General features: G+C 48.7%; 2 protein-coding genes across 2 annotated transcripts; one reads left to right on the top strand and one right to left on the bottom strand.

Annotated features, from left to right (window-relative positions):
• Positions 1-14: 14 nt before the first annotated feature.
• On the bottom strand, positions 15-5,129 carry LOC116961867 (T-box transcription factor TBX10-like). Its single transcript, XM_042784893.1, has 10 exons — positions 5,113-5,129; positions 4,823-5,013; positions 4,047-4,078; positions 1,311-1,534; positions 1,134-1,235; positions 886-1,057; positions 640-795; positions 486-553; positions 305-393; positions 15-250 (listed from the first exon to the last, which is right to left on the bottom strand). Exons 1-10 carry the CDS (start codon positions 5,127-5,129, stop codon positions 15-17), a joined length of 1,287 nt encoding a protein of 428 aa, XP_042640827.1.
• LOC104362671 (olfactory receptor 1052) lies at positions 3,195-13,781 on the top strand. Its single transcript, XM_042785428.1, has 5 exons — positions 3,195-4,680; positions 4,829-5,058; positions 5,354-6,343; positions 9,481-9,484; positions 12,770-13,781. The coding sequence occupies exons 3-5, from the start codon at positions 5,761-5,763 to the stop codon at positions 13,779-13,781; spliced, it is 1,599 nt and encodes a 532-aa protein (XP_042641362.1). The 5' UTR covers positions 3,195-4,680; positions 4,829-5,058; positions 5,354-5,760.
• The last annotated feature ends 2,598 nt before the right edge of the window (positions 13,782-16,379 follow it).

Below are 16,379 nucleotides of genomic sequence, written 5' to 3'. Positions count from 1 at the left end.
GGGGTGACCCCCCATCACTGCTGCCCGTAGCCAAAGGTGGGGGCCGGGGTGGTGCTGTAGGTGCTGAGCGGGGGGAAGGGGGGCAGGGGGTAGGGCAGGGTGCGGGGTTTGGCCCCCACATAGACACCGGGGGGGCAGGCGAGGGGCTGGAAGGGGGGGGTGGGCAGCTCGGAGAAACCGGGGGGAGCTCCCGGTGGGACTGGTTGGGGGGCCACGGCGGTGGCCAGTGCCCCACGGCTGCGGGGAGCCCCTGGGGAGGGAAGAGAGAGCAAGAGGGGGTCAGCCCCCCCCTCAACCCCCCTACCTTTCTCCTGCTTCTCAGGGCAGGAGGGCAGCACGGTGGCCCGGGCGCGGGGCATTGCACCCAACAGCGACCCTGCCGGCACCCCGCACCTGCAAGAGAGATGGAGGGGCTCAGGGAGGGAGGGGACGCGGTGTGGAGCCCCTCATCGGGGTGGTGTTTGGGGGGGGGGCACACAGCTTACCATGGCTCAGGGTCACCATCCCGAAAGCCCTTGGCAAAGGGGTTGCTGGCGATCTTCAGCTGAGTGATCTGCGGAGTGGAGCGGGGTCAGGGGAGTCTTGGGGAGCGGCTGGGGGGGGGAGGGCACCCCAATGCCCACACCCCCAGGAGCTCACCCGGTGGTTCTGGTAAGCCGTCACCGCCATGAACTGGGTCTCGGGGAAGCTGAAAGACTTGAAGTTCTGGTGGGCAAAGCGCTCACTGTCCCGGCGCGGGTCCACGAAGACGACGTGGAAGCGGGGCTGGTAGCGATGCATGGAGTTGAGGATGATCTGGGAGGGTGGGGAGAGGGGAGGTGGGCAGGACCCCCCCCAAAGAGGGGGTACATCACGCCCCCCCCCACCCCAAGGCTGGGTCCTCACGTGGCCGTTGTCGTCCAGGAGGTTGTTGGTCAACTTGAGCTTGTCGAAGGAGACGATCTGCCGCATCCACTGAGCCCCTTTGGCCGGCGAGTCGGGGTGGAAGTGGACACGACCGGGGGCTGCCGGGTCGGCCCGTCCCGCTGCCAGCCAGGAAGAGCTGTGGAAGGCGTACCTGAGGGGCAGGGGGGCGCTCAGAACCACCAGGATGAGGCCCCCCACCTCCTCTTCCACCATCCCCATCACCCCACCTGTATCTCTTGTCATCCAGGGGGATGAAGTCCATGAGCAGGACGTAGTCGGCCAACGGGTCCAGCCCCGACAGCTTCACCTGGAAGGTGGGAAACATCCTCCTGGGGGGAGAGGGGGTGGGAAGGGGGTGCCCCTCACCCCGGCAGCCCTCTCCCCTGCTTCTCTCTGGTACCTACCTGCCCGCTTTGGTGACGATCATCTCGGTGCCCAGGCGGTTGAACTCCTCCCAGAGGCTGCCCATCTCCAGCCGTGCCGCAGCGTGGCACACGCGCCGGTTCTTGCCGCTGGTCCCCAGCCCCTCACCTGCCCACCCGAGGCCAGTGCCGCAGGGGGGCCCCTCACCTGGCCCCCCCAGAAAGGCTGCAGAGGGGTGAGGGAGTGTTGGGGGGGGGGTGTGTGTCTAATCCTGCACCCCAGATGTGGGAGCAGACCCCATGCACCACCAGCCACCCCATCACATCCTCTCTCCGTGGAGGGGGTGGGAGGATCGGGAGCATCCGGACCCCCCTGCCCTAGTGGGGTTTTATCCCCCTCCCCACTGTCTTGTGGGGCTGGGCAACCCACCACACCCCAAAAACACCGCGGGACCCCACTGCTGGGTTCAAGGGAGCGTTGTTGTGGGTGGGTTTTACCTGCCATGGGTGCGGCGGGTGGGCAGGAGGAGTCCGTGGCTCCGTCCCCCAGCACGGCGGCAGTGGGGACCCCAAGGAAGCCCCTTCCCAGCTCAATGCCAGCTCCAGACTGTCCCCCGCCGTTTGCTGGGGGTTTTATGCCCCAGCTTGGGGGTGGAGACGCGGGGGCTGGAGCACAGCCCCCTTCCCTGACCTGCCTTCGTGCCTTGACGCGATGATGATGGACAGGAGGTGAGTAGTGGCCTTGGGACTACTGGGACCACTGCTGGTCCCCAGCTGGTTCTCGGGGTACCCTAGGCTGGGAGGGACAGCTCTCTTGGGGTCTCCTTGTCCCCTTCATGTCCCATGTCTGAGCAGGGGGGGAGATTGGGGCTGGTCCGACCCTCTCCCCTGAGCAAAGCCCCTCTCGGCATGCGGCAGCCACCGGTGCACCGGCGGCTCGGCAGACAGCCCGCCGTCAACACCCGGTATTAAAAACCACGGTGAGGTGTTGAGACATCCGCAACGTGCCAGCTGCTTGTGCAAAGCCTCTGCAGCTCCGGGAAAGGGGTGGGAGGGGGGGAGAAAAGTTCTTCCCATTTCCCCTGCACCCATCCCAAATGCTGGTCCCGTCTCTGCCCTGGGATCCCCGGGGCTGAGCCCCCTCCACTCCACACCTGCCGTCATGATGCTCAATACTGGCCTGACAGCGGGAGATGGATGGGGCCAAGCTGGTGCTGTGGGGGTGAGAGATGCAAGGGTGGGGGACTGTGGGGGGAAGGGAAAGCAGAGGGGCTACTCCCGAGCCCCCCACTCCCCTCCAAACGACAACAGGGCTGCGGACACCATCGCGTTGCGCATCATGGGAGGGATGAGGGATGCTGTGGCTCTGGGGATGGGTCTGGAGGGAACTGGGGACATCCTCACGGGGATGTTGATGACTTTCTGTCACCGGAGGTACCCCAGTGATGGTGGCACTGCGCAAGGGCTGAAATCCCTTCTTGCTTTGCACAGAGCCAGCTATTTTCTCCAAACCAGGACTCGGCTCTGGGGTTGGTGCTTAAATCCTTCCACTGTAACGGAGAGGAAACCTTCCGGCCCCTGTACGTTGCTGGGTGGCCAAGGGGGGGTAGCGTGGGCAGTGCTGGGTTTTGTGACCGGGACTGATGCAAAGCAGGGAGAGACCATCTCCCCCCAAGCCCCCCGTGTCCGTCACATCCCCGCACGTGTCCCACGCCCCGCGGTGCCGGCTTGGCCCCATCCATCTCCTGCTGTCAGCCGGGCTGTGGCCCCGGGGCCGGTATCGAGCTGGGAGATGAGGAGGTGCGAGAGGCAAGCGCTGACAGCGGGGAGGAGGAAGAGGAGGATGGAGGGGGCTCAGCCCCAGGCAGGACCAGACTTGCCAGAGCTCATAGGCAGCATCGCACCGTAGCTCCTGTAGCTGATTTTTCTGTTGGAGAGAAAAGAAAAGGTGAGGATGCGGCCCTGGAAGGTTTTTAAACCCCAAACACTGCCCAGATTGTGGGGGTTTGCTCACAGCAGTGCACTGTCAGGGAAGGGCAGCCTCCGGCTCAGAGTCTAAAACACCAATTCTTGGTGTTCAAGGTGATGTTTAACCCGACCTTGCTTTGAACAGTTCTTCCCTGCTGAGAGCAGAGGGACAGCCTGGATCCAGCCAAAATCTGGTGGGAATTTATGTGACATTTACTTTCTTTCTGTGTTTGGCTCTGGGAGGTTCCAGCCCTGCTCGGTGCTTAGCAAAAGGTGTGGGTCAGGGCTTTCTGCATCTAGACTAATTCCCAGCAAAATATGTCTGATCTTATCTCATAGTGGCTTCTGCTACCCTTGGCACTCACCTTTGCTGGTGTGAAAAGGCTGCAGAAAGAGGTACCCCACATCTCCCACTGGGCTTGGGAACCTCCATCAGATCCACCAGAGACAGGGCCAGCCCTCGAGATTTCCTTCATTCCTTCAGAAGGGCCCTTTTCCCCTTTGGCTGCCCCTTTCAGTACTTTATTATGCTCCTCATTTGATCCTTCCCATCACCTTCCTTCCAGTTTTGGGCACCTCTCCCTCAGGCTCTCATTTTTCCCCTACAGCTGGTGCATTTCCAGCGTGATGGGTGGAAGAAGGTAAGTGTTATCATCAAGGAGGGCACAAGGACTGTGGGCTGCTTCAATCCGCAGCAGGATTAAGAAGGAAACCCCCTCCCTGGAAGCCCTCTCCAGGCAGAGGAAGGACAGGAGGGGAGCTGTGAGTAGCCAGCATGGATATACCAAGGGTAAGTCATGCCTGACCAACCTGAGTGCCTTGGGCGATGAGAGGATTGAAGGCTGCGTGGACAAAAAGACAAGTAGTGGACAACATTTACCTCAACTTTAGCAAGGTCACCATGGTCTTCTGTTGGCTCCCTGCAGCCAAACTTGTGAGCTAGGGTTTGAGTATAAGGTATTTAAGATGGGTGGTTCATCATCCATGGTGTCTGGGACTGCTGATGGACCCTGTTTCCAGCACTGGCTCAGCTCCTGTGGGACTGTGCCCCATCGGTGAGGTCCCCCTCAGCTCCCTGGCATGATAATGTCAAACATGGCACTCATGGAGCTGTAACCATCTCTGAAATGCTCGAAAAATGGACATGAAAGATGGGAGTGTTGTTCTGAAGAGAGCCCCTGTTGCTCACTCGAGCTGAGGTCATCTCCTCTGGGTACACTTCAAACTAAGAACCATAGAGAGAAGATAATGACCTGCTTTGGGCTTTGTCACTCTCCTGGGGCTCAAAGAGATTCACAGTCCCCAAATCCCCAAATTGTATGAAATAGTAAGGGTGTTTGTTGACTGTGGTTCATTTTCAAGATCCCCTGCAGAGCTTCAGGAAGGTGCATCTTAACATCTACCTCCAAGAGCATCAGGAGGGAAGCAGAGGTAGTGCTGAGATGTAAGTGAGCGTCACCATCTTTCAGCTCAAGCTGGAGCTCCCCGTACCAGACCCACAAGCAAGGACTGCATGTGTCACCCATCTCCTGTAGCTTTCTCTTGCAAGAAAAGAAAGCAGCTCCCACTTTCATCTCATGCCCTACCTGCAGGGTCCTGGGCCTCAGTTCTTCGTGATACTCTGGACTTTTCATCAAAAACAAGGAGCTGGCTGTCCTGGGTCCTCACCACACAACTGCTGAGAAGGGAGGTCTGGAGATCACCCTGCTGGAGAGCACACTCAGGACGCTTCCTCTGTTGACCACAGAGGGCTCCTGGATGAGGACCAGAAGCTTTCCTGTAAAGAACCTTTGGGGAGTTTACAGTTACTGAGCTGAGACAGGTCCAAAAGATTATTTTTTTCCCCCATAAATATTTTCAAGCAGAGTTTGCTCACCTTTGGGGGTTGCCCATTTCCATTTGAAGACTCAAGGAAGTCTTTAAAGACCTATGAAAAGGTTTTATAGCTGAAACACTGTTTTGGGGGGAGGGGAAGCAAATATAAATCTCTGTGTAAGCTTTTATAGTGAAGAAGAAGACCCAGCAAAGGGGGAGGAAGCGAGTGGTTGGAATATGCCAATGAGAGGATGAATAATCAATTCTGCACTGTAAAAGCACCAAATTTCTCTGTGTTTCAGGTTGAGCTGGCTGATCTCGGAGTCCCGGGCTGAATGCTAACAAAGGGGACGAAATGCAGCACCAAGGTAAAGCTAGTCGGGTGTGCAGCCACCCAACAGCTTTTCTTGAAGGTCACTGCTGAACATCCAGAAGTGAGCCAGAGGACCACGCACCATGCTGTGCCACAGCATTTTACAGCTTAAGCAAAGCTTTCCTTTTGCAGCACCCTGTTTGTTTTACCTTGGCTGTGATATGACTTTTGGCAAGCTGTTTCCTATTGCTCTGTGCCTAAACTCTTCCTTTAGATCATGTGTGACTGTCTCTGAGTAGGTCCCACTGAAGGGAGGGTTTTCCACCTGGGAGATACCTGCCTGATGTAGAAGAAACCTCCAGTAAGGAGTTCACACAGAAACCACACGCCAAACTAATGGCAGAAAGAAATTGCACCCAGGTGACTGACTTCAGCTTAACGGGGTTCACAGAGGACCTGGTGACTCAGGTCATCCTCTTTCTGATGTTTCTATTCACCTATCTTGTCACCATCCTGGGGAACCTTGGGATGATTGTGTTAATCAGGGCCAACCCTCAGCTCCACTCCCCCATGTATTATTTCCTGGGCAATCTGGCTTTTGTAGACCTCTGTTCTTCCACTGTCATCACCCCCAAGATGTTGATTGACTTTCTATCAGAGAAGAAGAGCATTGCTTATGCTGGGTGTGTGGCTCAGGTGTTCATTTTTGATCTTTTTGGAATAACCGAGTGCTTCCTGCTGGCTACGATGGCGTATGACCGTTACATGGCCATTTGCCATCCCCTGGTCTATCTCCTTGTCATGTCCCCAAAACGCTGTTTCCAGCTGGTGGCTGGGTCATACCTCATGGGGTTGACAAATGGCATGGGACAGACTATCAGCATGTCCAATTTATCCTTCTGTGGCTCCAGTGTCATTGAACTGTTCTTCTGTGACATTTCCCCGCTGATATCACTCTCGACCTCCGACACCACCCTCAGCCACCTTATCCTGAGAACTTCAGCATCTTTATTTGGTGTGTCCAGCAGCCTGGTTATCCTGGTCTCCTACATAGCTGTCATCTCCACCATCCTGAGCATCAGGTCAGCCAAGGGTAAGCGCAAAGCCTTCTCCACCTGTGCCTCCCACCTCACCATTGTGAGCATCTTCTACGGGACATCGTTTTTTATGTACTTAAAGTCCAGCTCGAACAACTCAAAAGAAGATAAATGGGCTGTGGTGCTCTACACTGTGGTGACTCCCATGCTGAACCCTTTGATCTACAGCCTGAGGAATAAGGACGTGAAGGAGTCTTTGAGGAGACTCACAAAAATTAAATGATCTTGAGCGTTGTAAATTTATGGCCAGACAGAATGGGGATGCAAGTTATAGCCTCAGTTTTTGATTAAATATCTCAGATTAAGAACATTTTTGGGGTCTTCTGCACTTTGATTTAGAAGCTACACAGGCTGATTCAATATCCTCAGCTGGTTCAAGACATTAATAGTTTCACTCAGTTTTCCAAACATCAGTAATTAGATTTAGTAGTTAATTTAACCTAACAAAGTCACAGTTAGAGAACTACAAGCATGCACTTCTCATTTAAAATTTTGCCCTTTACCACTTACTCAATCCTGTGTATCAGGCCAAATTAAACCAGAAGAATATTGGAAAAATTTCTGCAACTGGTTGAACTCAAATTACAAGCTGCGTCATGTGTTGCTCTCCCTTTTGCTTAGCAAATCTGAATAAACAGGGGGTGAATTCTACTATTCCACTAAATAAAATTCCTGGGTGGTGCACAAATGTTTCATACATGAAAAAAGTAAAAATACTCCAATTTGTGCATTACCTCAGCCCATACAGACTGCAGCTTCTGAGGACCATGGTGAAAACTGGAGCTATGGCTTAGCCTTGCTGCTATCCTAGAGACATGTAGTTGCCTGGGTTGGAGGGAGAAGCTGCACAGTTGGATTAAATCAAGCCAGGATCAAAGCAGTTTGCTGATTTGTTAACGACACACAACTAATGGGCATCCAGGGTCAATCAGCTGAATCCTTCTTTGTTCCCAAAGCTTCCTGATAATTCCCTGGTTATTATTTAATCCATCTGATGGCCAGCTGCCCAGCTAGCACGGTCAGCCTGGGGCAAGCGTCCTCCCAGATCATTTGTGCTCTTGTTCCTCTCTTATCAGCTGTGGTGCCCTCGCTGCAGGGACCCTGGAGGTCTCCAGTACAGCCACTCACACCAACCAGGGCCAACTCAGACCTCCTTCTCCCACTGAGCCTTGGGTAACATCCAGCACAGAGGTTTCACACCCTCCCTGGCACCTCTTTTAGGTTTTTCCACTCTTACAGTGTTTTTTTTTTCCACCCTTTGTTTCTAACTGGAGTTTCCCACGTTGCAAATTCATGATAGAAAGTCTCGGATTTACCCTCATCTGCAACATGGAGCACTTGTTGGTGGCATTAAGTCAAAACCAGTATGATGTTATGAATTCCTTCATGTCTCCTTTGTCCTTGAAATGGGTTACAAAACTGTATTTAGCCATAGTTATTTCACGTTACATGCAGACTACCTGTTTCATGACAATGAGAGCCTGGACACAGCCATAGCGAGCAAGGTTTCCCTCTCTTTATTACCTCACGTCTCCAGATGCGTTCATCAGGACCTACTGAGCTGGGACCTCTGTCAACAATTCCTGCTGTTCTCCCAAACTTCTGTTCCTCTGCGACTGTCACCCTCAGGATCCTGTTTAATTGAGGCGCAGGGAAGAGTGCCGCATTTTTGTTTAAATAAAAGACTCAAGATGATTTTTAATGTTTTATTTACAGCCCCAGAGCACCTCTTCTTGCTGCAGTGACCTACAGCCATTATTTCGCCATATGTAAAATACAATAATATTCAATGATGTTGTGTCCAGTTGGCCTCACCTTCACCATCACCCAGTGTTTAAACTGGAACATGAGCTCTTAGTGTCTTAAAAACACAAGCCCGTGGCTACAGCACTGCTGCTCTGCTCGTTGTGGCTTCCTGCCTGAGCTGCCGCTCTCAAAACTGAAAGCTTTTTGCTCATTGTGCAAGCAGTGCTTGCTGTGTTTGGGGAAATCAGCGGTTAGCTGTGTCTAACGGCCCTCGCTGACTTCTGCGGGGTTAGATCACGAGTGGTGGGAAACATCCCGCGTGGCTCCAGGAGGAGAGTTACAGGGCGGAGAAGGAGCATCCAGCATTGCAACCCCTTTTTCTGGTGGGTCATGATGAATGAGCAAATACGTGGCTGGAATTTTGCATCTCATTTTGCATTCATGCTGATTAGCCATCAATTGCTTTGGAGCTCCTCTCCTCTGAAAGGGCAGGAGCTACTACAGCTACATTCCCAGAAAGGTGCTTAAGATCATCTTTGTGTCATGTTAAATGCTCCAAGACTCTAGATACAACTGAATTTCCAACTGGAATTCATTTTACTTAAGAAAGAAGAAATAAAGCACTCAAACCAGTGTTTCAACACCCTAGTTACTATGAGTTTGGTGTCTTGTGTCTGCAATTGTCCCCTGGCTCTCCTGTAGAAAGCACATGCAGCACCTCAGAGTTTAGCTGGAGCCAGCTAGGCTTGTGCTTTTAGGAAGAGCTGCCTTAATTCTAGTTAAATCTGATTTAAACAGAGAGCTGAGCAAACACTGCAAGTGTAGGAGCCACCTCCCCTTGTCTGCATACTTAGTGATGAGGTTTGAGAATCACCTCAGATGTCTTTAGGGGGAGGACTTATCTCCTTAACTTTAAATAAACATCATGGTACCTCTACACATTGACTGTGTGTGTGGGCTCCCTTTAGGATCAAGGAAGATTTGGCCAAGTCCATCATTGGGTTCTGGTGTGGCTCGTTGCAAGGCAGACACCTACATTTTGTCAGCTGAAGAGATCAATAAATTCTGCTGATTGTATTGGCCAGAGTCCTGTTAGCTATAACGTGACCTTAGCTCACAAATAGGTAACGACAGACTCTTGAGTTTGGGTTTTAATATGAGCTGAATCTAAAGGAGAGTGAAATAAATCTCATTCTGGAGGTGTTGGCTAGCTGGTGGGTAAAAAAATGGCACAGAAAGAGACATATATTTTTCTTTTTTCCTGTGATTAAAGAGGAGTTGAAGACTGGCTTACGAATATGTAAGTCCTGCACTGGGATTGTGATTCCTCTCCATCGTGTGTCATCCAGGTATATGGGAAGAACCACAGACCTGGAGCACAACCCTTTTCTCCCCAGGCTAGCTGGTAACCAAGCTGCCTTCAGCTTTCCCTTTTGGAAACAAAAGGGAGAGTCTTATTTTGGCCTTACTCCCTCTAAAACTGATGGCCAAGGTATTTCTCATTTTCAAAAGAGAATTGGGGGGTATTATAATGACTCATTTTAGATGTGGATACTGCCCTGGAGCAAAAACCCCTCCTGAGGTCCTGGTGGAAGAAGCAAGGATACCCCATCCAAACACTGGTAAGTTCTTCTCTGTGTCTGCCTTTACCACCATACATGGCTCAGAAAGGCATTTTGAACCCAAGAAAGAGACATTTGAATTTTTCACATTTATTGAGAAAGAGGGAAAGTGAAAAGGGGAAGGTTGGGTTGAGCAAAGACAGAGACACAAGGGACTGGACTAATCTCAGCTGGCTTTAGACACCTGCAGTTTCAGCATGTGCATTTAAGGCAGACACCCCAGAGGAAGGGATGCTTCTGTATGTGATAAAATCTGGATATTTCAGATGGGAGGGATGATGTTTTGCACTAGCAGTGGCACTGAGAACGGCTGGTTTGGATGCTGAGAAGTGGAATGCGTGTGCGTGAGTTATCTACACGCAGTTATGTAAATACCACCCAAGGTGAAGAAGGAAATTAATGAGGATGAGGAGTTGGCCATCCAATGTGTGAGATGTTAGCAGTGGGAAACAGCAGTCACCTCCTTCCCCCTGCCCAAGGCGGGTGTAGATGGCTGCAGTTGGATATCCTGAACTTGTTTAAAGGTGTTAAAGCAATTTAGCATATCCCTGTCTGCTGTCAACTGCTCTTTTCTGCAAGGAACAAGTCATATGATTTCTTTTACTGCTTTCCCAAGCACTAAACACCCATCCTGGGGATATTTTAATTTTGAAGCACACAATGTAAAATGGCTTTTTCAAAGGCAGCTTTTTTGTCCAAAATGGGCAGATGGGAATCGCACAGACTTCAAAAAGGGAAAATGCTGAGTCCTGCCCACGGAGGAAGAATTGCCTCGGGCACCAGGACAGGCTGGAGAGCAGCTTGGCAGAGAAGGACGTGGAGGTTGTGGTGGCCACCACGTTGATGATAAGCCATCAATATGTCCTTGCAGCAATGACACCCACAAGCATCCTGAAAAGAGCATTGGCAGCGTGTCAAGGGAATTTCTGCAATGAACCCCTGACCGGCAGCCCGAGGAATGGGGAAATAAGAGCTGCTTCGGGAAGGGCAATGGGAGGAGAATTGTCTTGAAGAAACGGTCATCTCGCTGGCGCTAGAAACAGACAGCAAGGCTGATGGAAAAAGGGAAGTGAGAAGGGAAGAAATAGCAATACTCATTTCTCAAACAAGCAACACACATGTTTTAAGGCCATCACTAGCAGATAACATGAGAAGCAGTCATTTTTTTTTTTTTTTTTTTTATTTAAAAGCCATGATTAAGAACAGAGGAAGAAAAATATAACAGGTAGAATCCAGTGATATTGAACACCACCAAGTTGCGTGACCTGCAGATGAGTAGCAGGAGAAGAAAAAAAAAAAAAAAAAAAAAAGTACTGATTGAAATCAATTAAATGAAATAATAGCAGATGTCTAGAAGAGAGCTACCCGGGTTCACCATCCCAACACATGTATGGGTGATGCATCCTACCCTTGGAGACAGGTTTTTGGAGCTGCATCCCTGTGAATGCTGCTTATAGGACCTGCTCTGAGATGTTACATCCAGGGAAGCAGTGGTGTAAAAACATATTCAAGTGTAAATGGAAAATGACAAGTTATCTTGAGGAAAAAAAAAAAAACAAAAACCCACAAAAAAACAAACCCACAATGTCAAATTAATATTTACATTTCAATCCACTTTTTCTTTAATATTTCCACATTTGCTCTATAGAAATATGTAGTACAAATTATTCCATTACTTAGCTTTTTTTTTTTTTTTTCTCCCATGTTCCTGGAGAATAAAAAAAATCTTTCAGATTGAAGTCTTCAACAAAAATGCATTGCCTTATGTTTCTTTCCTCATTACACTGTTGTCCACACAAGTCAAATTGCTCAGGCTCCTCAGGCATCGTTTCTGATGTGCCTTGGATATCCCATTGCTAAAACCTCAGAGAAATCTTGGTGTTTATCCCAGGCTCCCTGGGGAATGCTCACTCTGTTTTCAGGTGCCCCAGAGACTCTTTGGTAATTCATCCTGGGGTAAAACTTAAATCTTCCAGCCACGTTAGAAGATGTAATAGGGAAACCTTCCTGGTTTCTGAAAGACTGATGGAGTTTGTGTTTTAACTTCAGCTCAAGAACCAGTGAATATCTCTCGGAGGATGATTCGACCAGAGAGAGGATGAAATTTTAAGAGGATTTGAGACAATATTTTGCTGCATAGGCTTCCTCAACCAGCGTGTCCACCCCATGCAGAAGCAGGAACCTCTCCATAAAGCAATATTGAAGTTATTAAGGTCCATCCTGAAGGAAAAAATGCATATTCTTGTACGTCCGAACCTTAATTCCTGACTCAGATTTTGGATTAAAATTCCTGATATTAGCAGACCCAAGAGGTGCAAGGAAGATGACGTGCAAGTATAATTCAGATTAGAAGGAAGTGATTTTCCCTTGAAGCTACATGTACATGAAAATGCAATCAGGTATGCTGGTCTCATTTTAATTGACCCAAACATATCACTACAGAGTCAGAAAATCACTTCAGTGTGGTCTGTTATCAATTTAATGCAACACTAATTAACATAGCAAATTAAGGCATGATATTATTGTATTTACTTGTCCCTAAATAGAAACACCCCCCACCAACGAAGGGAACGAAATCCTCGCAAACATGCATGCATATAGGAAAGAATTTGGATGTTCATGAGAAGATATCATTTGCAAGAACTTTTGCAAAACCAATTCTTTCCATAATGGGCCAGCCAGAGCCTTAAGGTTTAAGCTTTAAGATTTTTTTTTTTTCCACATATGAACTATTGACTCTTATTTTGTCAGTATGTTATTTTGGATCTTCAACCTGCCCACTGAGGATAACTATCATGGTTTTTCTCCTAATGAGTGGGTGCATTCATCCAGGAAACACCAAATCCTGCATTAGCCTCAGGCACTACATATTATTGTGAGCTGGGAGAAATTATTTAACCTCTTCCTTGTGTTTCTTTGTCTCCTTTGTGCTGGCGCCAGGAGAATGGCTGTGGGAAACCACTCGAGTGTGACAGAGTTTGTCCTTTTGGGCTTCACCAATCTGCAGGAGCTGCTCTTTGTGACTTTTTTGCTCATCTACATCACCACGCTGGTGGGGAACCTGGGGATGATCGTCCTCATCAAGACCAGCTCTCAGCTTCATGTGCCCATGTATTTCTTTCTCAGCCACCTCTCTTTCCTGGACATCTGTTATTCTTCATCCGTCACGCCGAAGCTCCTATCAGGCCTTCTTGAAGAGAGAAATATAATTTCTTTCAATGGCTGCATCACACAGTTTTTCTTCTTTGCAGTATTTGGCACCACGGAAGCCATCCTTCTGGCTGTCATGGCATACGACCGCTACATGGCCATCTGTGAGCCTCTGCACTACTTGGCTGCCATGTCTCATGGGGCCAGTGTCCAACTGGTGGTGGGCTCCTACTCTGCAGGGACCCTGAATGCCCTCGTGCACACCAGTGCTCTCCTCCGACTCTCTTTTTGTGGCCCAAACCTTGTCAATCATTTCTACTGCGAAATCCCACCACTCCTGATGCTCTCATGCTCGGACACCTGGCTCAACAAGATGGTGATGGCTACGTGCATTGGCTTCATCATAACAACCTCAGTCTTGGCCATCGTGGTCTCCTACACCTGCATCCTGCTCACCACCTGGAGCATCAGCTCTGTGGAGAGCAGGCACAAAGCCTTCTCCACCTGCACCTCCCACCTCATGGCTGTCGCCCTCTTCTATGGTTCTGCGGCTTTCTTGTATTTTCATTCCTTTTCCAGACATGCAGAAGATCAAAGGAAAACAGCCTCTGTCTTCTACACGATGGTGACCCCCATGCTCAACCCTTTCATCTACAGCCTGAGGAACAAGGAAGTGAGGAGCACCCTCAGAAGAGCTATGACCAAGCTTCTCTCCTACATGTATTCCCACAGGTCCCACCAAAACGAAGCAGGTATCGCCTGCCACAGTGGAGTCAGCAGAAGAAATAAAGCTGACACCTGACAAAAGACGGGTATCATACATTTCTGCACATCTGGTGAGATGTACATGCTCTGCCTTGAGCTGGACACTGCAAAGTTTGAATTATGAATTAATTCCATGTTGGGGTCCCTTGAAAAAGAAATTACCTGTAATTACAATGTCTGAAAGAAGGAAAGGATGCAGGAAAGACAGACAATCCTAAAAACACGTTGTCAGTGAAACTTTTGGAGTAAATGAAGTTACAAACAGTTCTAGAACATGCACAATTGATACTTTTTACCAAGAGGATTTACTCAATATTACAACAAGATTAAATTCTGTGGCCTGGAAGAGTTTCTCAGAGCAGAAGACAAGCTAAATAAAGACTACATGTTGGAGAGGGACAATGTCTTTCATAACTGTTTTCAGATTTTCAAAGTATCTGCCTAAGGTTTTGCTTTAGTACAATAAACCTGATCTGTTGTTTTCTCTTATTTGCCGAAGGATAGTCTTTATGAGGGGACAGCATATCTCCACGCTTCATACATGTTGCATGTAAACTACTTGTGCTGGCCATTTTGCTTCCCTGGATGGGCCTCTGCCATGGAAAGCTGCCAGCCTGGGGCCACCACGTTGACGTTCTCCTTTGCCTAGGAGCAAGGTGGAGTTTTATCCCCTGTGAGAAGCAGCCGCTCAATGTGGTCCAGGTCTTTCAAGACATTGTTTGAGCAGTCCTGGCTTTTCCCAGGGTGTCATCTGGTGTTGAAAACACAGAAGCCTCCTTGCTCCTGGCCATATGTTGTACTCAGACATGGCCAACTCGTTTGATAGCTCTGAGACTCCCAGTGTTGTCCAAAACTCCCCCGCCACCTCCTCTCCTCCTTGTGTCTTTCCATCTAGGCAAAGTTTATTTTCCATTCCAGCTGCATCTTATTCATACTTTCTGCTTCCAGGTTTCAGGGGTTGAGTCACTTAGGTCTGGGAGTCATCCTATCTAATTGTAGGCTTTCACATCAGAATTAGTCACTGTAGGTTCCCCTTATGGAGACAACTATGCATTTGGAGGCTTTGATTCATCTGAGCTATTTTCAACATTGACATCAGGGTGAGGTGAATTTTTCTGGAAAAAGTGCAAGGTTTTCCCCGCTTGCTGCTTGGCAGCAGAGGGTGATGGGCTGACACAGCTACATGACAAATGTGGATTTTGCTCAGAGCAGTCACACCCAGGGCATAGTCTGAAGAGTCAGTTTAAACCTAAGGGCAAAGCTTCAGCTCACCATGCTGACATTTTGGAGTCCTTCAAAAACCCCACTCAAAAGTGAGAAGGTGAAACTAGCTTTTAATCAGTAGTTTATAATTCAGCTGAGCATGAATGCTCAGCATCCACAAAACACTTTCTGGAAAGAACAAAAAAGCAAAATGCATGAAGACAGTGTTGGAGCTGAGCTTTTGATTTATTATAAAGGTCACTAATGCCAGATACTAACTTCCTGAAGAAAGGTTTGTATTTTCCATGGATAGAAAATAATTCCCTAGAAGATCTGATTACAGATACTAGTGTTGTTTTGTTCTTTTAAGAACAAAAAAAAAGAGAAACTTTTCTCCATAAACCTGGTGTAACTCTCTCAGATGCCTGGATCTAACTCTCTGGGTTTTGAAACAACTGGATATTCCAGATAATATTAAAACAAATTTCAGCAGAAGAATTTCTGAATAGTTTTCCCTTCCTTCCCAATAGCATTTGCAACACTTCTCCAAATCCTGAGCTATCTCTTAATCCTCTAATCTCTATTTCTTACGTCAGTCCTTTTTAATTCTCTGTGATTCCAAGAGATAAATTATGTATTCCAAGACATACATTTTATATATATATATAAAAGTGAGAAAAAATAATCAAGCTTACATTTAACTTGCTGAAACTAATTGTGTTTATTTTTCAGTGCATGTCTCCTCCTTAAGGAGCTGTTTCCAGAGTCATCAATTCCCAAGAGAAATTTCCTGCATGACACCAAGGGGAGGGTAGCAGCAAAGCCCTTGCTCTTTCAGTGAAAGAAGCCTATAAACAGGTGCTTTTCTCGGTCAAGTATTGATGAACTTCATGATTGGCAAATCCGTCTTGCTTTTAGCATCCACACTGGGAGAAATTTGGGCTTATTTCTCAGATAAAATTTTGGTCTAGGAGATAACAAGTCTCTGAGAAACCAAAAACTAAGATATGAGCAAACAGGTGAGTTTTAGCCTAAATAATGTTACAAAGAGTTGATCTGTTGCAAGGGGAGGACTTTAGGCAGAAGCCTGTTTTCACATGAAATAGTCACCCAAGGTCACGATATATCGTGCAAACCCCAGGCATTTATAAGTTGCTTTTCCGTATTTAAGGCAGTCACTATCTGAGGCTAGGAATAAAGCCAGCTGAGACACATGGGCAGTGCCAGAGATCAGCAGCCCCTCAACCCAGCTGATTATTTGAATCAAGTTTACTAGGATTCATAATTATTGTCTAGTAGCCGGAGAGGGAAGCAGCTTGGACAAGCTGATGGAGTGGCTCTACAGAGCGTCAGTGGTCTGAGGCATGTTATCATGGTGGAAAAAACCCCCTTGTCATCCTTGAGTTCTGGTTTATCTCAGACCTTTTACATG

This window comes from Tyto alba, unplaced genomic scaffold, assembly GCF_018691265.1.
Source record: "Tyto alba isolate M040663 unplaced genomic scaffold, T.alba_DEE_v4.0 Super-Scaffold_8, whole genome shotgun sequence".
Classification (NCBI taxonomy): domain Eukaryota; kingdom Metazoa; phylum Chordata; class Aves; order Strigiformes; family Tytonidae; genus Tyto; species Tyto alba.
This window is presented reverse-complemented; position numbering and strand designations above follow the sequence as displayed.

Coding starts and splice junctions, on each gene's coding strand:
- LOC104362671 (XM_042785428.1), top strand. CDS start 5,761: ATGGCAGAAAGAAATTGCACCCAGGTGACTGACTTCAGCTTAACGGGG.
- LOC116961867 (XM_042784893.1), bottom strand. Junction 1,236..1,310: donor ATCGTCACCAAAGCGGGCAG/GTAGGTACCAGA, acceptor CTCTCCCCCCAG/GAGGATGTTTCCCACCTTCC. Junction 554..639: donor CGGCTTACCAGAACCACCGG/GTGAGCTCCTGG, acceptor TCCACTCCGCAG/ATCACTCAGCTGAAGATCGC.